The sequence below is a fragment of the Monocercomonoides exilis genome (assembly GCF_001643675.1).
Source record: "Monocercomonoides exilis strain PA203 chromosome Unknown scaffold19-1596985, whole genome shotgun sequence".
Lineage (NCBI taxonomy): Eukaryota > Preaxostyla > Oxymonadida > Polymastigidae > Monocercomonoides > Monocercomonoides exilis.
In genome coordinates, this window is record NW_027150564.1 from 630,001 (window position 1) to 648,641 (window position 18,641).

The 18,641-nt window shown below is 40.3% G+C and overlaps 7 protein-coding genes across 7 annotated transcripts in view; 1 reads left to right on the forward strand and 6 right to left on the reverse strand.

Annotated features, from left to right (window-relative positions):
- The window catches only part of MONOS_9704 (uncharacterized protein), a gene marked incomplete at both ends in the record, with an annotated part of 3,058 nt that extends 820 nt beyond the window's left edge, over positions 1–2,238 (reverse strand). Inside the window, 4 exons of the mRNA XM_067880229.1 lie at positions 1–1,552; positions 1,605–1,861; positions 1,927–2,070; positions 2,151–2,238. The exon at positions 1–1,552 is cut by the window's left edge and continues 540 nt beyond it. Of these exons, the coding sequence (XP_067728450.1) occupies positions 1–1,552; positions 1,605–1,861; positions 1,927–2,070; positions 2,151–2,238 (2,041 nt within the window). The remainder of the gene's footprint in view (positions 1,553–1,604; positions 1,862–1,926; positions 2,071–2,150) is intronic.
- A 27-nt stretch (positions 2,239–2,265) lies between these two features.
- On the reverse strand, positions 2,266–4,851 carry MONOS_9703 (uncharacterized protein). Its single transcript, XM_067880228.1, has 3 exons — positions 4,774–4,851; positions 4,207–4,713; positions 2,266–4,143 (listed from the first exon to the last, which is right to left on the reverse strand). The coding sequence occupies exons 1-3, from the start codon at positions 4,805–4,807 to the stop codon at positions 2,402–2,404; spliced, it is 2,283 nt and encodes a 760-aa protein (XP_067728451.1). The 5' UTR covers positions 4,808–4,851; the 3' UTR covers positions 2,266–2,401.
- A 535-nt stretch (positions 4,852–5,386) lies between these two features.
- Positions 5,387–6,475, reverse strand: MONOS_9702 (Sar1). The gene is made up of 3 exons (XM_067880227.1): positions 6,283–6,475; positions 6,107–6,172; positions 5,387–6,035 (listed from the first exon to the last, which is right to left on the reverse strand). The coding sequence occupies exons 1-3, from the start codon at positions 6,443–6,445 to the stop codon at positions 5,692–5,694; spliced, it is 573 nt and encodes a 190-aa protein (XP_067728452.1). The 5' UTR covers positions 6,446–6,475; the 3' UTR covers positions 5,387–5,691.
- Positions 6,476–7,188: 713 nt separating this feature from the next.
- On the forward strand, positions 7,189–13,531 carry MONOS_9701 (putative Serine/threonine-protein phosphatase PP1; the record flags this gene model as incomplete). The annotated part of the gene is made up of 6 exons (XM_067880226.1): positions 7,189–7,974; positions 8,090–8,218; positions 8,355–8,474; positions 8,755–9,551; positions 10,009–10,496; positions 10,559–13,531. The coding sequence occupies 6 exons, from the start codon at positions 7,189–7,191 to the stop codon at positions 13,324–13,326; spliced, it is 5,088 nt and encodes a 1,695-aa protein (XP_067728453.1). The 3' UTR covers positions 13,327–13,531.
- Positions 13,532–13,561: 30 nt separating this feature from the next.
- Positions 13,562–14,619, reverse strand: MONOS_9700 (putative cyclin; the record flags this gene model as incomplete). Its single annotated transcript, XM_067880225.1, has 4 exons — positions 13,562–14,189; positions 14,250–14,375; positions 14,449–14,530; positions 14,600–14,619. The coding sequence occupies 4 exons, from the start codon at positions 14,617–14,619 to the stop codon at positions 13,689–13,691; spliced, it is 729 nt and encodes a 242-aa protein (XP_067728454.1). The 3' UTR covers positions 13,562–13,688.
- A 126-nt stretch (positions 14,620–14,745) lies between these two features.
- MONOS_9699 (putative large subunit ribosomal protein L24e) lies at positions 14,746–15,574 on the reverse strand. Its single transcript, XM_067880222.1, has 3 exons — positions 15,478–15,574; positions 15,111–15,404; positions 14,746–15,016 (listed from the first exon to the last, which is right to left on the reverse strand). The coding sequence occupies exons 1-3, from the start codon at positions 15,556–15,558 to the stop codon at positions 14,849–14,851; spliced, it is 543 nt and encodes a 180-aa protein (XP_067728455.1). The 5' UTR covers positions 15,559–15,574; the 3' UTR covers positions 14,746–14,848.
- Positions 15,575–15,591: 17 nt separating this feature from the next.
- Positions 15,592–18,589, reverse strand: MONOS_9698 (putative caytaxin; the record flags this gene model as incomplete). Its single annotated transcript, XM_067880221.1, has 4 exons — positions 15,592–18,029; positions 18,081–18,185; positions 18,237–18,346; positions 18,412–18,589. The coding sequence occupies 4 exons, from the start codon at positions 18,587–18,589 to the stop codon at positions 15,867–15,869; spliced, it is 2,556 nt and encodes an 851-aa protein (XP_067728456.1). The 3' UTR covers positions 15,592–15,866.
- Positions 18,590–18,641: the final 52 nt, after the last annotated feature.

Here is an 18,641-nt window from a genome sequence, read left to right on the forward strand (position 1 = left end):
TGCGGGAGGCCTCTCGCAGCTTCCTCTCCTCTTCATTCAGCTCCATCTCTTGGATCACGTCCGTCGCCTGGTTGGTTGTGGACATGTCATCCAGAGCAGTGGACGAGCTGTGCAGCAGATGCAGCGACTCTGTTGGAGGTGAAGAAGAAGGCCTGTACTGATGAGCATCTGGTGTTGGTGACACACTTTTATGATCAGACTCCACCGACAGCGATATGTCGATCTCAGACGGTGGCTCCTTCGGCATTGCTGCAGAAGGCGGGAGAATATCCTCTGCAGGCATCTCCCCCGTGAGCATCTGCAGCTCCATCTCTGCCCTTTTAATGTCTGTAACTGGAGACGTGTGTCTGCGTGTGCCGGCGCGTCTGTCCGAAGACGACGCGGCACGCTCAATCGGATGCTTGCGGCTCTTCCGCGCGCTGCCGTGCTCTTGTCTCAGCGCTCGCTCGGCACTCATCCTTCTGATCGCATCGTCTGCGGAGCGCCCGCGGATGTGCCTCCGTTCCTCATCCCGCAGCTGCGCCATCAGCGACGCAAGCGATGACACAGACGTCTCTCGAGATGTCGCTGCACTGCTCGGCGCTGCAATAAACACCCCGTCCTTCCACTTCCCTTTCAGCTTCTTCTTCTTCATCTCCTTCTCCTTCTGCTTCTTCTCGTTCTTCCGCCTTATCCGCAGCTCCTCCTCGTTCTCTGTGCCGCTGGCAACCAGCGCCCCGCTAGCGACTTTTGATTGGCTGTGGTCGGCGCCTCCAAGTGGCATCTTCTTCATCGGTGGCGGGTCAGCCATTGCAATCTCAGCGAAGAACGGGTGGACAGGGTGCTGCAGCTGCGTGTCGATCAGAATCGACTCGCGTGTGATGCCGCGCAGTACAGAAAGAGAAGACGAAGCCGACGGGCTGTGCACTTGCACGTTCTTGCGGAACGCGTTTGTGTTGAACGTCTTGGCGAAGGAGATTCTTGGAACGGACTTGGAGAAGAACGCCTCGGGAGACACGATTTCCTCCTGCGGCTCCTTTGCGCTCTTCCACTTCAGATGCAGCGGATAGTCTGGATCTGCCAGGTTTCCTGCAACAAGGGCGAAGTACTGGCGCAACTTCTTCTCTGTGCGCGGGTGGTTGATGGGTGAGGGAACAAGATCAGGAAGGTTTGGAGAGGATGAAGTGGAAGATGATGAAGAAGATGATGAAGTGGATGGTGCAATGGTGAGGTTAGATGTGGAAGAAGACGATGAAGCGAGTGGAGAGTGAACGTGTTTTGCTGGGTTGAATTGCTCCCCGCGTTTCTGTGTCTGTGAAGAATGCAGCCGAAATGACAGTTTTGAAATGGGAGTTGAGCTTGGAGTTGCCGATGAGTCGATGTGAGTGTGCCCAAGCGACCCTCCAGGCTTTGTCGATGAGACGGAAGAAAAAGACGGATTGGGCCATTCTATTTCTGGCAAATCGAGTGCAGTACCAAGAACAGTACCATCTTCAAATCCAACAATAATCAAAGGTGGGTCTAAATTACTATTGTAATCAATTGATGTGACAGCTCCGTTTGCACAAATGCACTTGAAAACAATAAGTTAACTAACTAACATATCAACAACGAAAAACGCAAACCCCTTCATTGTAAATGTATCTGCTAGAGAAACCGTCCATACTAATAACTTCAAACTGACCACTTCTTCTTCCAACAACAAGAAAAGGTTCATTAGCGGTTGAAAAAGATATCATTGCTGTGACGGGATCATATCCAGCTGTTGGTCCAAAGCCTTGAAGCGATTTATGATATTCTTCGAGAGTTGGGAGCTGAACAATTGTGGCCATATCTCGGCAAACGATAAATGCTCCTTCGCAAGATTCTTTTGGTGTCTCTTCTAAGAATTACATAAAAATTAATAAGAAGTTATAAATAAGATTATATTAATTTAAATATGAAAACTTGTTGCAACAATCCCAATTGATTCAATTGGATCTTTCTTTTTCTCTGAAGGAATGATAAATGTCCCAATTGCCAACTGTGGTTTAACTGTACCAAAATCTTCTATTTCAATTGGTATGTTAAATGTGGCAATACGTGTTAATTCTGTTCAAAAAACAGTTTTATTAATAAAAAATGTATTTTGTTAACAGTTGACCGTTAAATAAAAAAATGATGATTCAAACTATTTCCACAAGGAAAAGAAATTTCTTGCAGTTTTCCTGCTGAAAATCGATAACTTGATGGACTGATGTATCTTTGTTTTGGAAACATTTTTGTTTCAGAATACTGAAACAAATATTATGGTAACATGATCATTAATGTATTTCAACAAAAACTTAAAACAGGAAAAAAAAATCATACGAATTGTTTGTAAATAAATAAATAAAATGCCAATGGAGTTTACCAAGGTTAAAACAAAAATGTGAGAGAATCGTCACAATTTCATTAACGTTTTTGCCACAATAATTGCAGCAGCTCTAACTCTGCTGTCCCATTTCGAATTTCGGATTGCATCGATGCATTCTGGAATTCCCATGCTTTCAGATAATACCTTCACCAGATGCTTGAGGTGCATGCGTTGGTCTTCGAGTTCTGCTTCAGAGAGAACCGGGATGCTAAACTTTTCCTTTAAAATTTGTGATATTTCTTCTTCATCAAGAGTAATAATTGTTTGCTCCGACTTTTCCTTTTCCTTATCCTTTTCCTTCTCCAATTCTTTCTCTTTCTCCTTTTCTTTCTCTTTTTCTTCATCCAATACTTCTTCTTTTTTTATTTCCTTTTCATTTTTTGAGCTTTTCTCTTCCTCTTTTTCCATTTCGCAACATTTCCTGCGATACTCTTCAACACATACACGCTTCAGAAGTTGCCCCAGACCCAGCAGCGCACAGCGAAAACAAACAGAATCCGACGTAAACAGAGTCTGCAACTGCGGGTTAGTGGATGCTAAGTCTGTTGAACCTGCTGAGTTTGCTGAGTTTGTTGAACTAAAGTCTTCTTCTTCACTGCTGTCTTCATCAACTTCTTCGACCGCTTGCATTTTTTTTGCGATGTGCTTTCTTTCGTCTTCCAACCGGCTGATGGCGCTTTCTGCATCGTCTGGAATGGTCACTTCAAGAGACAGAAAACGCTCTATGCTTTTGAACAGGTTCTCGACAAACAAGCAATGCACAGCTGGCGTCTGAGAGAATGGATGATGCTTATCTTTGCTTCTTCCATCATCATCATCAGAAGAAGAAGAACAAGGTGAACTGCTTGACGAATGAGCATCGTCGGAAGCAGCATCATTAGACGGAGTTTCTGAAATGGAAGAAGCAGCCACCAAGGAAGACAATCGAAGCATGTTGGAAGAGCTCGATGATTTCGAGGACGAAGAAGAAAGGATGGCTCCGAAGGAGGCAAACTCAGAAAGAGAAAGAAGTATTTGAAAAGCCGAAAGGCGCTGCCGCTGAAACAGAAGGGGAGAAAAAACGAAAGAGTCTTGAGGCAAGTCAGGTTTTTGAATGCATGTTGATGCAGACGCTGAAATTGGCTTAGCCGATGAACTGGATGGAACAGGAAACGAAGAAGATTCTGAAGGCGGATGAAGGAAAATAACAACACAGTCATGAAAGTCGGATGAGGTCACATCCTTCTTCTTTGAAGAAGTTACGTTTATTGTTGAGAACAGAATCACTTTGTGCAGAAGCGAAGGATAAGTGAAAATGATGTCTGCATACGAATTTGGGGATGAAAGCAAGATGTGGATAGTCTCAAGCACTTCTTGCGAGAGCTGAAGCAAAAGCGTTTCGCTTGGTGAGGTGTGAGATATGGAGGCGAAACACGCACCATCCTTGATGAAAGATGGTTCGTACGACAAAAATGGAAGAAGGGAGTCAAGAAATGGATACAAATTCATCGTCAATATCAGCTCATTCTTCATGCTTCTGTTCAATACTAATTGTTGCACTAATTCAACCGAGGTTATCAGAAGTTTCATCATTTCATGGGTTAAATAAACATCTGAAAGCCTAATAACTGGGAGATTGGACGAATTTGAAGAAGAAAAACTGGATGAACAAAATTTTTTATCATTGGAAGTGCTAATCGAAGTTGGAATAATTTTATTTTCGAATATTTTTTGCATTGCATTTACAAATACTCGCGGAATATTCAGCCTTTGAAGAGTTTCACGAGAAGCTAGTTTCCAAAAATATTTGATAGCAACAACATTAAAACTGCAACAAAAAGTGAAGTACATACAAAAATTCTCTCCAAGAACAGCGAAGCAATTGAACAATTGGGCGATTTCCACAATATCAAAATCTATTTTCAATTCACATTCCAAAGAATCAATAAGAAATTGTGTAACCATCTCGCTCAATTTTTGTGGGAATGTCTTGAATTTGAAAAGATAGCAAAGGCATTTACAAGCAAGTAACTTAATTTGTTTGGATGTTTTTTCATCTATGACAAAGTTAGAAAGAATTTTTTCTCCATTTGTTCTGCGAAAGCCATCACAAAGAATATTTTTGCGCCAATGACCAGCTAATACAGCTCCTTTATAAAGAGAAATGTACAGAAAATGCATTGAATTCAATGCAATTTCAGCATCTTCTGATTGTAACAATATCAGCACAGGATTCAAAAATTTACTGGTTGCCAAATCAAAAAGATCCTCTTTGGAAGCCTTTTGTACTTGCTGTTCAAGTTCTGAAAGTTTGACAAGCAAATCTTCTTTTGTTAAGTTTGATAAATGTTCAATAGAATCTTTACAAAATTGCAAATGAATGATTATAGTTTATAAATTTTAATGTATAAATGCAAAACTAATTATAGAAATTGCATTTCCTCGTTCTTCCATTCAAAGAAAAAATTTGAATTAAAAATGTTCTCAAAAATAATGTTATGGATTTTTCGAGATGATTTTGACATTTATGTTATTGCATCATTTTCGTTTTCATTCGCTTCTGTTTGAAATGAGATTGTAATTTTGTTGATGAAGAAAAAATTTGATCCTTAAAGCCATTACTGAATAATCTGACAACTATGATAAAGCCTTTATGAAAATTTCACATTGGAAAGCGTGTGAATCACCTGGAGGATAGGGGATAAATGTAACCCTAACCTAGTTTGAATCATTTCATATTTAATGAAAAAGGTTCTTCTGTGGGCCTTCTTTTTGAGTGTCAATGATACTTAGAAAAGCAGCCGAGTACCCCAGGCCTGATTCCTTTTGCATTTTGCTTTTTAAGTTAGTGCGAGTTGAGTCTAATCCTGGGTAAGGGGTTGTTCCTGTGGAACGGTCAAACGATCTTCCAGAAAGGCCCTAACGTCCTCATCTGGCAATGGCTAGACACAACTGTGCGGGGTTTGTCCTCGGCAGATTTATGTGCAGGAAAGATTCATCGCTTTCCACAAAGTTAGAATATCTGATAAAAGATTTGAATTATGTATAATTTTTATTTCGTTCTATTTTAAAAAAAATGAAAAGTATCGAGTGAAAAATTATTATTGGTGAAAAATGAGCTTCCAACTCATTAAATTTATTTCCTTACGCAAAGAATCATAAAAATATGACTTTCGTAATGATGCAAATTAACGCCTTGAAAAAAAATTTCTGAATGTAATTTACAAAAAGAAAAATAAAGCCCATCTGATGATTTTAAAAAAACTTAAAAATAATGGAAGTTCAAGATTCCAATAGATGTGAATTATTTGAAGAGAAAGAAGAGAATTGTTGATAATTTAGAAGTGTTGAGATAGCCACTGAATTCCCTCTCTGAAGCCCCGACCTCTGGTGATAGTGCACATGAAAATTTCCAACGGTCTTGCTCCATGTGCAACTGCTGAACCTTTTCCGGTTGTCGAAAGAGATAACCCTAATGCGCTTCGAAGTTCTGCTTCCGATGCAGCTCCTGGAAGATCAATCTTATTTCCCAACACCAAAATTGGAATAGTCTTTATACGTTCATCGGTTAAAATCTTTTCCAACTCTGCTCGAGCCTCGGGGAATCGATCACGATCATATGAATCAACAAGAAAGATGATAGCATTTGCAGTTGTAATGTATTCTCCCCAAAGAGGTCGAGCTGAAAATCAAAAAGTTTTTGCGTTTTTGAATAATACTATTATGTTAAATTGTTGAAATAAAAATACGAACCTGCAACATGGCCACCCATATCGTATGCGTGAATATTAAGCTTTTCATAAGTAAACTCTTCTTGAACTGAAATATGCATTGTTCAGTCCATATCAACACCAAATGCAATCAGGAGAAAATATGAAATAGCAAAATGAAAATCTAAATTCTAATGATTTTGTACAGCAATGGCAAACTTGGCATCTGAGTGGGATCTTGAGGAACAATTTTTCCAAATTTCAAACAATGAAGAAGTGTTGTTTTTCCAGCGCCATCCAGTCCTACGAACAAAAGATTACCACTTTTGTTTATTAAGCCCCATGATTTTAACAGATTTTTGATCCACTTCCAAATAAACATATTCTAAACAACAAATGTTTTGATCAATTCCTATTATTTGCTAAATTATGTGTTGTTCAAATGATTATCGAATTTCAGGAGAAACACCAAAGCAAAGAGAACTATTAAGATTTGAAAATTATCATAATGATAATCAAAACACGGAAATGCAGGAGCTTAAGGATAAATTTTTGTTTTCTTTACGAACACAGCAAAGAACAACACTTATTAATTCCAAGCGTGTTAGGCAACTTGAATTAGTTAAGGATTCTTTTAATATGCATGTCTGCTTTTTTGCAAGGTTACCTTTATTATTACAATTTTTGAAATATATTTTTGATGATTTATGTAGAAAAATGAAATTGCAAAAATTTTCGAACAATTAACGCAAATTAACGCTGATAACATTGAAAATTGTTTAAAACAGCTAAGTTCGATTACTGGAAAATGTTTGTTCAAAAGAAATTATAATTTTCTTGTTGATGACTTGCTTTCAAAGATAGCGAAGCTGTTCAATTTGTAATTTCCATGAATGGATTGGAAATTCTTTTAAAAATTCTTTCCAGTCATCCTTCTTCAGATGCAGCTGTTTCAATTTTAGAAGTCTTTCACGATATATGTTTGCGCATTTATATTTTTATGAATTTTTCACAGCTAATAAAGCTATATCGCAGAGTGAGCATGTCACTGCACTTGCTGTTAGTGGATTGCTTAATTCGTTTAAAATTTTAGCCCATTGCAATGACTCTCGTGTTCAGGCCGAAATGTTTTATATTCTTGGAAATATTGCACTCGATTCATCGGATTTAACATTGTTTTGCCTGCAGCAGGATGTTGTGCCATCGATAGTATTTCTGCTGGCGGATGAGCATACACACAGTCAGGTAGTAAGTGCTGTTTTATTTGCATTAAGCAGGCTTTGTAAGAATGGATTACTTGTCGACAGAGAAATAGAGAGAAAAGAAAACGAAAAAGATATAATTGGAAATACTCAATGTTCAAACTCAATAGCAACAGAAACGTATGATTCGCTAACATCTGAAGAGATTCAATTAGCCCATGAATCGGGTGAAGACGTGAGTGTTGATGCATCTAACAGCGAAAGCAAAGATTTGACAACAGAGCAGTATTTGTGGGCGATCGAAGCAGCCAGGGTGAAGAAGGCGTTCACGTCAGCTGAAATTGACCTGTGCCAGAGCATTCATTCTCTTGCCGCAGTGAAAGATGGCTCTGCGAATCCGATTGCAACAGCCGCTTTCCAACAGGATTCATCCACAGATGCATTTTCTCCAATGACATCTGACGAGGCAGGTGCAACAAGCACTGCGGATTCTGCTTCTCAAGAGATTCCTCCATCATACCACAAATTGCTGGAAGCAGCGATGTCTGGAGAGTCCTCCTCGAATGCACTTTCTATCTCGCACTCAATGCAGCTGTTGTCAACAGTGCCGCTGATATCGTCGTTTCTGTATGGAGAGGATTTGGACAGGGCAGCTGACTCGTTGTTTGCATTGATGTTTCTCTCAGCCAGTTCGCATTATGCGAAGGAGGTGTGTTTTGCGTGTTTGGTTTATTTTATTTTATTTTTCACTTTTATTTTTTTTTAAATATTGTTTTCTTTTATATTCTTCTTTCACACGAACCTATTTACAATTTTATCGATAGTTTATTGTTAACCAGCAGTTGCTTTCTATCATAGCAGAGCTGATGATCTCGTCAAAGAACAATGGCATCCTTTTGTATGGTGTTAGGATTTTTTCAACCATCTCAACAGGGCCTGCATCTTATACACAGGTTTGATTGAAATAGTTCGCATTACTTTTTATTTTGTTATTTTTCATATTTCTCTCTCTCTCTCTCTCTCTCTCTCTCATTTTTAACATAATTATAAACAAAACGTACATGAATGCATGTATTTATTCTGACTCAGGCACTTTTTGATGCGAGTGGGTTGGATGCTTTGGATCTGTGTTTGTGGAGACAAGATGAAGAAGTGTCATTCATGGCAATGGCAACACTGCACACCCTCTCTTTTGGTCATATTCGTCACGTATGCTGTTTTTCTGAAAAGATGGGAGGAAATTATTATTTATCTTTTTAAATGTATTTTTGCCACCTTGGATGATAATTAAGCAATGAAATTTTTTATTTTTTTTTTTATTTTTTTTTTTTAATAAAAAGTGACTTATGTTTTTGATATAAATGCATTGATTTTGAGCAATTCATTTTTTTGGCTTTGTTTTTAATGATTTTAACTTTTTCAATTTCTTTTTAACAAACAATCTAATTTTATCTTTCTATTATTTTAATAATAAACCCAATCATTTCAGTTAGTTCTCATCGGAACACACAAAGTCTTCCAATCAATGTGCGACCTGATCAACTCCTTATCATTCCCCCACATTCAGCTGATGCTGCCTGTGATAGAGAAAATTCTTCGTTCTTCTCTGACTGCCTGTATTGTTGCTTTAAAAGGGGATATTGTGATTTCCTTGATCCACCTGCTCCGCACGATGTGTCCGTCAGCAGCGGCTTCCTCTTCGATTGAGATGGAAAGAGAAGGAAATACAGTCACACTGAAAAAGACTGACAGGCCGAACGTTGCAATGCCGAAGCTTTATCCAGAAGATAAAGATGAAATAGAAATTTCAGTGAATCTTTCTTCGCTTCCTGCTAATTTCCTCATTTCTCTGCTGAATATATTGGTGATGCTGACGAATTACTGCCAGCAGGAAAGCGATCGGCTGGAAAAGAACAGGAGGTTGATGATGCATAAAACACGAGGCAGAGCTATTCCGTCGATTAATCCGAAGAAGAAAGTGCAAATTTCGTTGGGGCAAAAAAGAGTGGTTATAGAAAGCCCATTTGAGTCGTGTGATGGGAAAATGGAAATGGATGCTAGTGAAGAAGAAGAAGAAGAAGATGATGATGATGATGATGACTATGGAGATGAAAGCTCAAATTTTGAAGAAAGTGAGGGAGAATTAGGTGAAAAGAAAAAATTTGAAAATAGAGTTGTTTGGCAAATGAGGGAAAGGGGATTCGACAATGAGCTGATGGAGCTTGCACGCCATAAAAATCAAAATGTGAAGGAACGTGCAATGTTGTTATTAGCTAGCATTCATAAGTTGGATTGCGAAAATTTAGATTCTGTGATATGCGAATATGAAGAAACTATAAATGAAACAAATTGTTTAATAAAAGATGGCTGAATCAACCAACTTTATGTTGTATAATGTTCTTAATATATGTTTTTATTGCATTAATTATCACAGATACTTGACAAATTCTAGTGATAAAATATTCTTTTTCAAATTTGTTGTTGAAACCATTATTTTTGCGATTTTATCCAGTTTGTGATTTTTCATTCTATCACTTTATTAACAATATATGACCAAACATATTCCATCACATTGCTATATGATAATGCTTTAAATTTCTATTTTACCAATAACAACATAAATCTTTTCGCTAACAATTTTTTTCTTCCGAATTTTTTTATTTAAAAATGAATCAACTTAACGAATGTCAATAATGCAAAAATATGTTGCATTTGGATCTGACACTTCATTATATTAATTTAGCAAAGCCATGAGCCTTCAGTTTTCCTTTATAGCTGAGGGAAGCACGCGTGTTTCACATTCGTCCCTTTTTCTTCAGCAGGCAGTATATTACATGTTTGGAGAAAGCGGAAAGCAAGAAAATAGAGAGTACATTAACTCTGCAATTAGATATGACACTGCAAGTGGAACGATGCAACATGTTCCTTTGTTTGTAAGCGGAAAGCCTGCCAAACCTCGTGCAAGTCACACCACTACGCCTATTTCATATGATAGATTTTTATGCTTTGGTGGAAACTATCATTTAGAACTTCTAAACGAATGCTTAGTTGGACAAATACCTGATGGTCCAACTTCACATCTCAATTTAGATACACTTCTTGTAAATTCAAAAACTCCTTGTCACAGAAGAGGACATGCAGCCGTTGCACTTGGAGATACTCACCAAGTATTTGTGATGGGCGGAAATTCACAAGAATCTTGCTTAAATGATGTTCACATTTTTGATGCTGGTTTGTTAATAAATTTTTAATAGTTTTTAAAAATCTTTCATATCTTTATTTTTTTCTGATAGGAGCATCAACGTGGCGTTGCGTTTCACCTCACAGTAACCCTTATCTCAGCGATTCACTTCCCGATACGACCCGTCCGGGCCCACGTACAAATCATGCTCTGATCCCCTTGTGGCCCGGGAGCAGCGCAGGGGCAGCTCTCAGCACAACACTCGGGGCAACAACAACCACGTCTGGAATGGGACTGGGAATGCCGTCGTGTGTTCTGCTTTATGGCGGTCAATGGACCCGAATGAGGAGCACCAGAGCTGTCCAAGGGCCGCTGGTGTATGAGGACGCGTGGCTGTTTGACACAAAAGCAGAGAAATGGCACAAACTCAAACTGAATGGGCACACTCTATGCAACGTATGTGGAAAGAGGATGGGCCATGCACTGGCTCCGATATGGTCCCAGCCTGCTTCGGCTCTGCTGTTTGGAGGAGGACCTGATGTTTCAAAGATGCAGATGTGCAACGATGCATACATACTGGATCTGAGGATGATGGGAATGCTCCCAACTTCTTCTGCAACATCATCAGCTACTCCATCTTCTGTTGCCATCTCGTCCTTCACCGATCGTGGTGGTGGCAGTGTTGTTGAAGACTACAGCATGTGTGAGTGTGCGCCGTATCTGCTGCAGCCAGGCTCTGTCCCTCGCAGATCGATTGCACCGCGTATGTTCCACACAATGGATGCGATCGACGACGGGTCGTTTTTGGTGTTTGGTGGCTACGCTGGGCACCGCACGTGCGGCGGGCTGTGGGCAGCGACTCTGAGCAATTGTGAATGGGCGCAGAGAGAGAAGGCAAGGAAGAAGGCCAAACATAAGCGCAGAGAAGAAAAAGACAGAGAAAGAGGAATGGAAAAAGGAGGGGACAGCAAAGACAAGGGAATAATGAGACACTCATTGCCTGAAGCTGCAGATCCATCACAAATGTACCATCATCTTCCGTTTATTTCTTCTCCATTCCGCCCAGCTGACCCGAACCGTGTTCCAATCAAAGAAGTTGTGCTGATGAAAGAAGGGGTCGATGGGTCAGCCGGAGAAGTTGTGGTTGTACCGCCTCTGAAGAAGCATTTCCCTTCTGCTTTCGAAAGAGACGCGCCGACAACAGGAACGATGCCCAGGTCGTATCTGGTTGGAGCCAGCAACAGCGACATTGGCGGTGAAGGGATGGGCGGTGGCGATGGATGGGGTGGTGAAGGACGATCGATTTCTCCGTCATCATCTCCAGGGATGGCCATGGACAGCGCAGCAGGATTCGGAGGGGTTGCCATTGATCCGTCGGTTGACAGCCACTTTGTGGACGGGATGGGAGAGGTGAACTATCCGCTGCTGAACACGTTCATTGACTATGCCATCAAGCAGAACATCCGCTTTCTCCCGACTGCACAGCAGGTGTGGGCCATCTGCGATGCAGTGCTTCCTCTCCTGCGGAACGAGGCGTCGCTGCTGCAGGTGAAGCCTCCGTGCAAAGTGTTTGGAGACATCCACGGCGACTACGAGGCGCTTCTGAAGTTCTTTGAGAACTTTGGCGACCCGCGCGAGCGGACAGACCTGTCGTATCTGTTCCTGGGCGATTACGTAGACAGAGGAGAATACTCTGTTCTGGTGGTTGTGCTGCTCTTCGCCCTGAAGCTGCGCTATCCAACGCGCATCTTCCTCCTCCGCGGAAACCACGAGGCCCGGGCAATGTGCGGAGATGGCCACGGGTACTCTACTCTGCTGAGCGAATGCCTGAATCTTTACCACGATCCTTCACATTCCCCAGAAAACCCTAGTTCTTTGTCGCCTTCTCAGAGTCACTCTTCCGCGGAGAGAGCGCCAATCACCACAAAGTCAGCGATGGAAGCAGAGAAAGCCAAGCATAACACGCTCTCCGCACTCGATGTGTGGAACATCATGGTCGATACGTTTGACTATTTGCCGTATGCTGCTGTGATCGGCCGGACCATCTTTGCAGTGCACGGCGGTCTGTCACATGCACTGCCTACACTCAACCAGATCTACCTCATTCCGCGTGGCCGTGCTGAGGAGCCTGGCGGGAGTGGGACAAGTGGAGCAGAGGGAGTGGAGTCTGTGCGTGGAGGTGGGGCACTGGGTGTGTCAGGCAGCGGGGCGAGAGGAGGCGCTGATGGGAGCGGCTCGTTCAACTACCGCTTCGGCCCAGATGCGCCGCCTGTGCTGACACCTGCGCAGGAGCTGCTGTGGAACGATGCGTCGCGCACGGAGGATCAGATTGAGCCGTGGGTGGCCAACCAGATCAGGCGGTGTGGCTTCTACTTCAACGGGACAGTGGTCGACAACTTCTGCAAGCAGAACGGGCTGAAGCTGATCGTCCGAGGGCACGAGGTGTGTCCTGATGGCTTCGACTACTTTGCCAAGCGGAAGCTGATCACACTGTTTTCGGCGCCGCAGTACTGTGGGATGGACAACCACGGTGCGATTCTGGATGTGAAGCGGGATTTGTCGGTGACGCTGGAGATGCTGGACGGCCGATCAGTCAGAGGGTCTGTGACAGGACCTCCGGACACTCCACCGCCAACATCACACACACCATCGTATGGCTCCCCATCGACTTCTGCTTCACCTTCTGCCTCTTCTGCTTCGTCTTCTTCGGTTTCTCCTTCACCATACTCGTCTGTTGGCTCTGGCCGCCGTTCGCATTCTGCCCCGCCGCTTTCGCCTGAAATGGAAGAGCGGATGCGCAGAGAACGCGCCCCGACGCCTCCACGCCGCACTTCTCTTTCTCCTCCTCCACAGTCATCCACCGCGAAGTCTTCGCGCTGAAGGCTTTTGTTACTTTTTTTAGAATAGCTCTTTGATTTCTGTTGTTTTTGAATGAACTTAGACTGGTTTCCTTTCCTTTTTTATCGATTATGATTATGATTATTATTATTATTATTTTCTGTTTCTGTTTCTTTTTAAAATTTCACGTTTTCCTCTCATATCATTTTCACTTCCTCTTCTGAAAAAAAAATCGCCTATGAATAAAACATCAAATCATAAAGATTTCAATTTTATTGATTCAGTCTTATTTTGTGAATTATCTCAGAAATTTTTGATGAAAGAGCACACTTTCCCTCTTTTGCAGGAAAAGACAAATAAAAACATGGTAATGAAAAACAATTTTACTTGATATAATGCATGCTTCATTCTTTTGGACAAATAAGATCAAAAGAAGATTTTGATGGGATAGTTTTCTTTATGTGTTCGTTTTCTATCATCAACGTTAATGAGGTAACAACACTCAATAATTGTTTGCTAGTAACTCCACACACTTCATGCCAATGAGATGACGTTGATGAAATTTCAATGGGAGAAGAAGAAGAGCCTGAAAGTTGTTCAAGTGACGATGATGGTTGTTGGTAGTCATCAGATTGTGTTAAAGTGTCTTCTTCATTGAGAAGCTGAGCAGCAAGAAATATGCACCCGCATGCGATAACTTCGGGCTTGTATATAACACAAAGAGGAAGATGATAACTATCATTTAAAATCGAAAGACTAAGAGCACATAGTTTTACGCTTGAGTGCAGAGAATGAAGAAGATTGAAAAGGATGGAATGAGGATGACAAATCGAAAATTCAAAATTCAGAGAACGCAAAAGAACTTGCTCGTAGCATAAGATGGATGCTCTGTAATTGAAATAGCGCTATTTTAAAATAAAATGAAATTTTTTTTCAAAGTCAATAAAAAAAGTTAATATTCAAACTTCATCGAAAATAAGAGGTTCTTCTTCTGGATATAATATTTTTCTTGAAACATTAATTATGTCTTTCATTGTTCGTGGAGTTTCTTCACATTTAGAAGAAAGAAAAACAGCAGCTTGAGCAATATCCTTTAAAATAAATAGAAATTTTAAATTGCACCAAAAAATAGTCGACAATATTTTAAAAAAGCATTCACCAAACTAAAAACGGAAATTTTTCATCTGTGTGACTGAGGAAAAAATGATAAAAAAATGAAAAGGCAGTCGCACGAACTGTTTGACCTCTAAACTCAAATATTCAATAGAAGGCAGATAATACTTGCGAATTAATTGAGTAACAAATAAAAGCATACAATTCCAAGCGTATAATCATTTGTTCAATAAAATCAATTGCTTGCTCACATCGTTTGTTTCTAAAAAATATTTCCATAATACTTGGGGAAAAAATTATGTGACTCAGAATATTTTTTTAAATCAATAAAAAATTTCAATAATTGCAGTTAAACATTTTAAGATTTTGTGAAATTCTTTTACTTTGAATTCATGAAGTGAAACTGAAAAAATTATACAATAAATCTGTGAAATGTTTGTGAAGAAGATTTTTACGACATCTGCCCTTCCATAATCTTTTCCTCTGTTCCTTTAACTGGTTTCTTTTCAACAGCTCTTTCTGTTGTTGCGCGCTTCTCAGAAGGCTCTTTCAAAATCTTCATCTTTGACTGTTGTTTTAATTCAGCCAATCTAAGTCTTTGCTTTTCTCTTTCATGTTTCTGCAAAAGCACAAATCACAAAAAATAGCAAAAGTTTTAATTAAATTAAAAAAATTTTTTAACTTGATATTTTCAAAAGCAAAAGAAAACAAACTCTTTCAATAGATTCATTCAATTTAACTTTAGCAGCATGTATACGCTGTTTATAATACATTCTTTCTCTTCTCAGACGTATTTGTTGTATTCGTTTCATTGCTTTAATTGTTGCCATGTACAGATTTCTGTCATAACGAACTGGACGATTTTGTTTTCTTTCGAAGTCAAACGTCTTATCGACTGTAAGTTCTTTTCCATGAGTTCTTCTAAATGATCCAGTCCATCTAACTTTTCTCGGATTCTTTTTCATTTTGAATGCTTTATGGCATTTTGATCGGCAAAATCGAAAAATCTAACATTAGAAAAATGCAACACGTAAAAAAAGCAAATCATAAAATAAAATAAAAAGCTAATTGAAAGCACACTTTTCCATCATTTCTAACATAAACCATCCCATGTCCTGGGTAAATATTCCCAGAACAAAAGTGGCAAGTTTCGATCCTCATTTAAAAAATTATTCTTAAGGGACTCTCCATAATTTGTAATTATAGAACAAGTTCTCAAAAAATCTCTTTTGAGCAATATTGCCAAAGCAAAATAATAATGTAGTTGTCATTCAAAATAAAATCAAAAACACAAACTATGCAAAATGAAATGACTCTCAAGAAATTAATACGAGTTATTATTTTACTGAAATTACGATCAGATCAAAAAATTTCATCACTTTCTTTACATCCCCAAAAAAATAATCTTGTGTTGTAATTTACACCTATAAATTGAAGCATAATTTAAAAGAGGCAACAGTCAAAATTTCTCATTTCTCCTCAAAATGTTCCTCTTCTTTCTTCTTTTGTTCATCTTTTTCCTTCAAACTCTCTTCTTCAATGTTTTTATAATCTTCATCTTTTCCTTTTCCTTTTCCTTCCGCCGCCTCCCCACAAACACACGAAAACGTCGACGCTGCCGAATCTGCCTGTTTTTTTCTCCTCTCTTCTCTCTCTGCAACCCACTCTGCTTTATGCTCGTGGAAGAAGACGCGTGTCAGTCTTGTTCTCAGTTCAGGCTGAGGTTTTAACAAGAATTCATTCACTTCTCGTTGGGTGAAGCAATAAATAGAAGGCTCTTTGGATTCTTTGGATTCTTCTTCTTCTTCTTCTTTTAATTTTGATTTTTCTTCTTTTTCTTTTTCTTCCTCTTTTTCTGTGTGTGTTTCAGATGTCATTCGAGGAGAAGGAGGAGAAGGAACAGCAGAAATTGAGGATGAAATAGAGGATGGAGGTACAGGCCTTTTCAGGTCAGAATGTGAAGAAGAAGAGGAAGAAGAAGAGGAAGAAGAAGAAGATGATGATGATGATGATGATGTGGAGTTATTGCTTTGTAGTAGTTTAGCTTCAGTTGTGCGTATGCGTTCGACAATCATGTCAAAGACAACAGGAATCAGATGAAGAGGAAGACGACGAGGGAATGGAATGGAAGAAGAAGAAGAAGAAGTCGATGCAGATGCTGGCGATGTTGATGAAGATAATGTTGCTGATTCATTTAACTGAACTCCATCTTCTTCTTCTTTCTCCTCCTTCTTCTCCTCTTCTCCTTCTCCTTCTTCCGCCATCCTTCTCGCCTCCTCCCATATCTCCTCCCCGTGCATAATGAAGAACGTCAGCGCTCTTGTGGCTGCAGGCGACACAAACTTCACATACGGCATCAGAACAGGGCCAAACACAACTGCCAGCGAAATCGCATTCATCTTCGTCGTGTCTGCGAGCGGGCCGGCAACCAGTACCCATACAGAGAGAAGCAGCTGCAGAGTAGCCAGGTGCTCTGGGGGAAGGCTGAGGCAGTGGCGAGCAATGGCTGCTTGCTTCTCAGAGGAGCGGAAGTCCATCATTTCATCGAGGGTGAAGGGGGAGGAAGGGTCCATGGAGAGGGCGGAGGAAGACATGCCGGTTGTGCTGAGCTGGGTGGGGGCGGAGGAGGAGGGAGAGGAGTGAAGTGTGGAAGAAGAAGAGGAGGAAGAGGAGGATGAGGAGGATGAGGAAGAAGAGGAAGAAGAAGTATTAGCTTCGTCTCTCTTTTCGCTTTCATCCTCACAATTGCATTTATCTTCTTCGCTTTCTGCTTTTTCCTTCTTCTCTTGTGCCTCTGCATTCTCTCTTCTCTTCGCCTCGCAGTCCTCCTCAGTGGGCGAGAGGGACTCAAAAATCTCGCTCAGCCTGTTCGCCCACTCTCTGCTGAACAGCCCTTCCTCGATCTTCTTCAAAAACGCCTTCACAATCGACCCAAGCGTCGCATGTCCAATGTCCTCAGGCAGCTGGTGCAGCGGGTCTTTCTCAAAGTACTTCATTGCAATCTGGAACGCGCCGTAGTTCGGCGACGCGCGGAACATGAACTCCCGGCTCAGCAGCGTTTCGGTTGCATCGTATGCGATATGGGAGGCTGATGAAAGAAGGGTGTTGGTTAAGTTAGAATTAGACTTAGACTCAGAATCAGTATCAGTATTATTATTATTTGCAGAAGGAAGAGGCTTGATCCCTCGAAGAAGCTGGGCAAACACATTGAGCAGAAGAAGGGGCACGTAACACTCGCGGGTGATGGGGAATAGACGTGTCGGGTGATATGGAGAATCAAGAGGGATTGTGTCTTGTGTGGGTGTTTTGTCTGATTTTTTCTCTTTTTCGGTTTTTGGAAAAACAGAAGAGAGTTTGACGCAATTTAAAACTGTTTCGAATTCGAGAAGGCGAAGTTTGTGCAGTGGTACTCCATAAAATGTAGGGAATGGTTGTTTTAAACAAGAACGATTATAAATGCAAGGCATTTGGAGTTGTTCTGGTTCAATGAATTGATAGACTTCTTCAACTGTTGATACAAAATGTAACTTTTTAAAGAATTTCGAAGAAATAAATGTCTTTGCAATCGAAAGAAGGATTTTCAAAAATGTTGGTGCTTTTATTATGATTAGTGATTTTAAGTTCTTGCGAACCTGTTTTGAAAGAAGATTCTTGTAAAAATATGGAAAAAAACCAACACAAACCACATATGGCATCATGCTATATAACGATGGAGCTACAAATGCCGGAGGATTTCCACTGTTAAAAGTATCCATACAATTGATAACAAGAGTAAAAGGGCAAAATTTCTATGAAAAGAAAATAATTAACAAGGAAAACAGAGTCTTTCCAAAGCAAACAATTTCATCGAGCTTATTAAAGGCATATGAAAGCATAAAATCTTTTGAAATAGATTTTTCCACGTAAGCGGTGCAAATCATCATTGTTCTAAAGCCATTTTTATCACGGCCTGTACAAAATTTTTAAATCACAAAAATTGTTATCAAATAAGCAATAATAATAAGAATTCCGTACCAACTTCGCGAACAGGTACTAATGGATGCAGTGAGGAATAATCTTCTGTTTTTGATTTGTTAAGCAAATTGATGTATGACTGAGGAATTTCTGCAGTAGCCGGATCTAATCGGGGATTATCTGATTCTTGAATTATGTACGTCGCATTTTTCGTGCTGGAATTGCACGGTGAAGCCATTTTATCAGACAAGAACTTTAGAAGATCATTCACATAATAATTGTTTCGGCAT

What these genes read in the sequence shown, in the direction of transcription:
- MONOS_9699 (XM_067880222.1), bottom strand. Translation starts at nt 15,558, where the DNA reads ATGAGGATCGAAACTTGCCACTTTTGTTCTGGGAATATTTACCCAGGA. An exon ending in ATGTTAGAAATGATGGAAAA is followed by an intron (nt 15,405 to 15,477) that starts GTGTGCTTTCAA and finishes TTCTAATGTTAG; the next exon opens with ATTTTTCGATTTTGCCGATC. An exon ending in TGAATGAATCTATTGAAAGA is followed by an intron (nt 15,017 to 15,110) that starts GTTTGTTTTCTT and finishes GTGCTTTTGCAG; the next exon opens with AAACATGAAAGAGAAAAGCA.
- MONOS_9703 (XM_067880228.1), bottom strand. Translation starts at nt 4,807, where the DNA reads ATGGAAGAACGAGGAAATGCAATTTCTATAATTA. An exon ending in AAATGCAATTTCTATAATTA is followed by an intron (nt 4,714 to 4,773) that starts GTTTTGCATTTA and finishes AATTTTGTAAAG; the next exon opens with ATTCTATTGAACATTTATCA. An exon ending in TGTTCTTGGAGAGAATTTTT is followed by an intron (nt 4,144 to 4,206) that starts GTATGTACTTCA and finishes TTTGGAAACTAG; the next exon opens with CTTCTCGTGAAACTCTTCAA.
- MONOS_9702 (XM_067880227.1), bottom strand. Translation starts at nt 6,445, where the DNA reads ATGTTTATTTGGAAGTGGATCAAAAATCTGTTAAAATCATGGGGCTTA. An exon ending in AGATCCCACTCAGATGCCAA is followed by an intron (nt 6,173 to 6,282) that starts GTTTGCCATTGC and finishes TGCATATTTCAG; the next exon opens with TTCAAGAAGAGTTTACTTAT. An exon ending in TATGGGTGGCCATGTTGCAG is followed by an intron (nt 6,036 to 6,106) that starts GTTCGTATTTTT and finishes TTTGATTTTCAG; the next exon opens with CTCGACCTCTTTGGGGAGAA.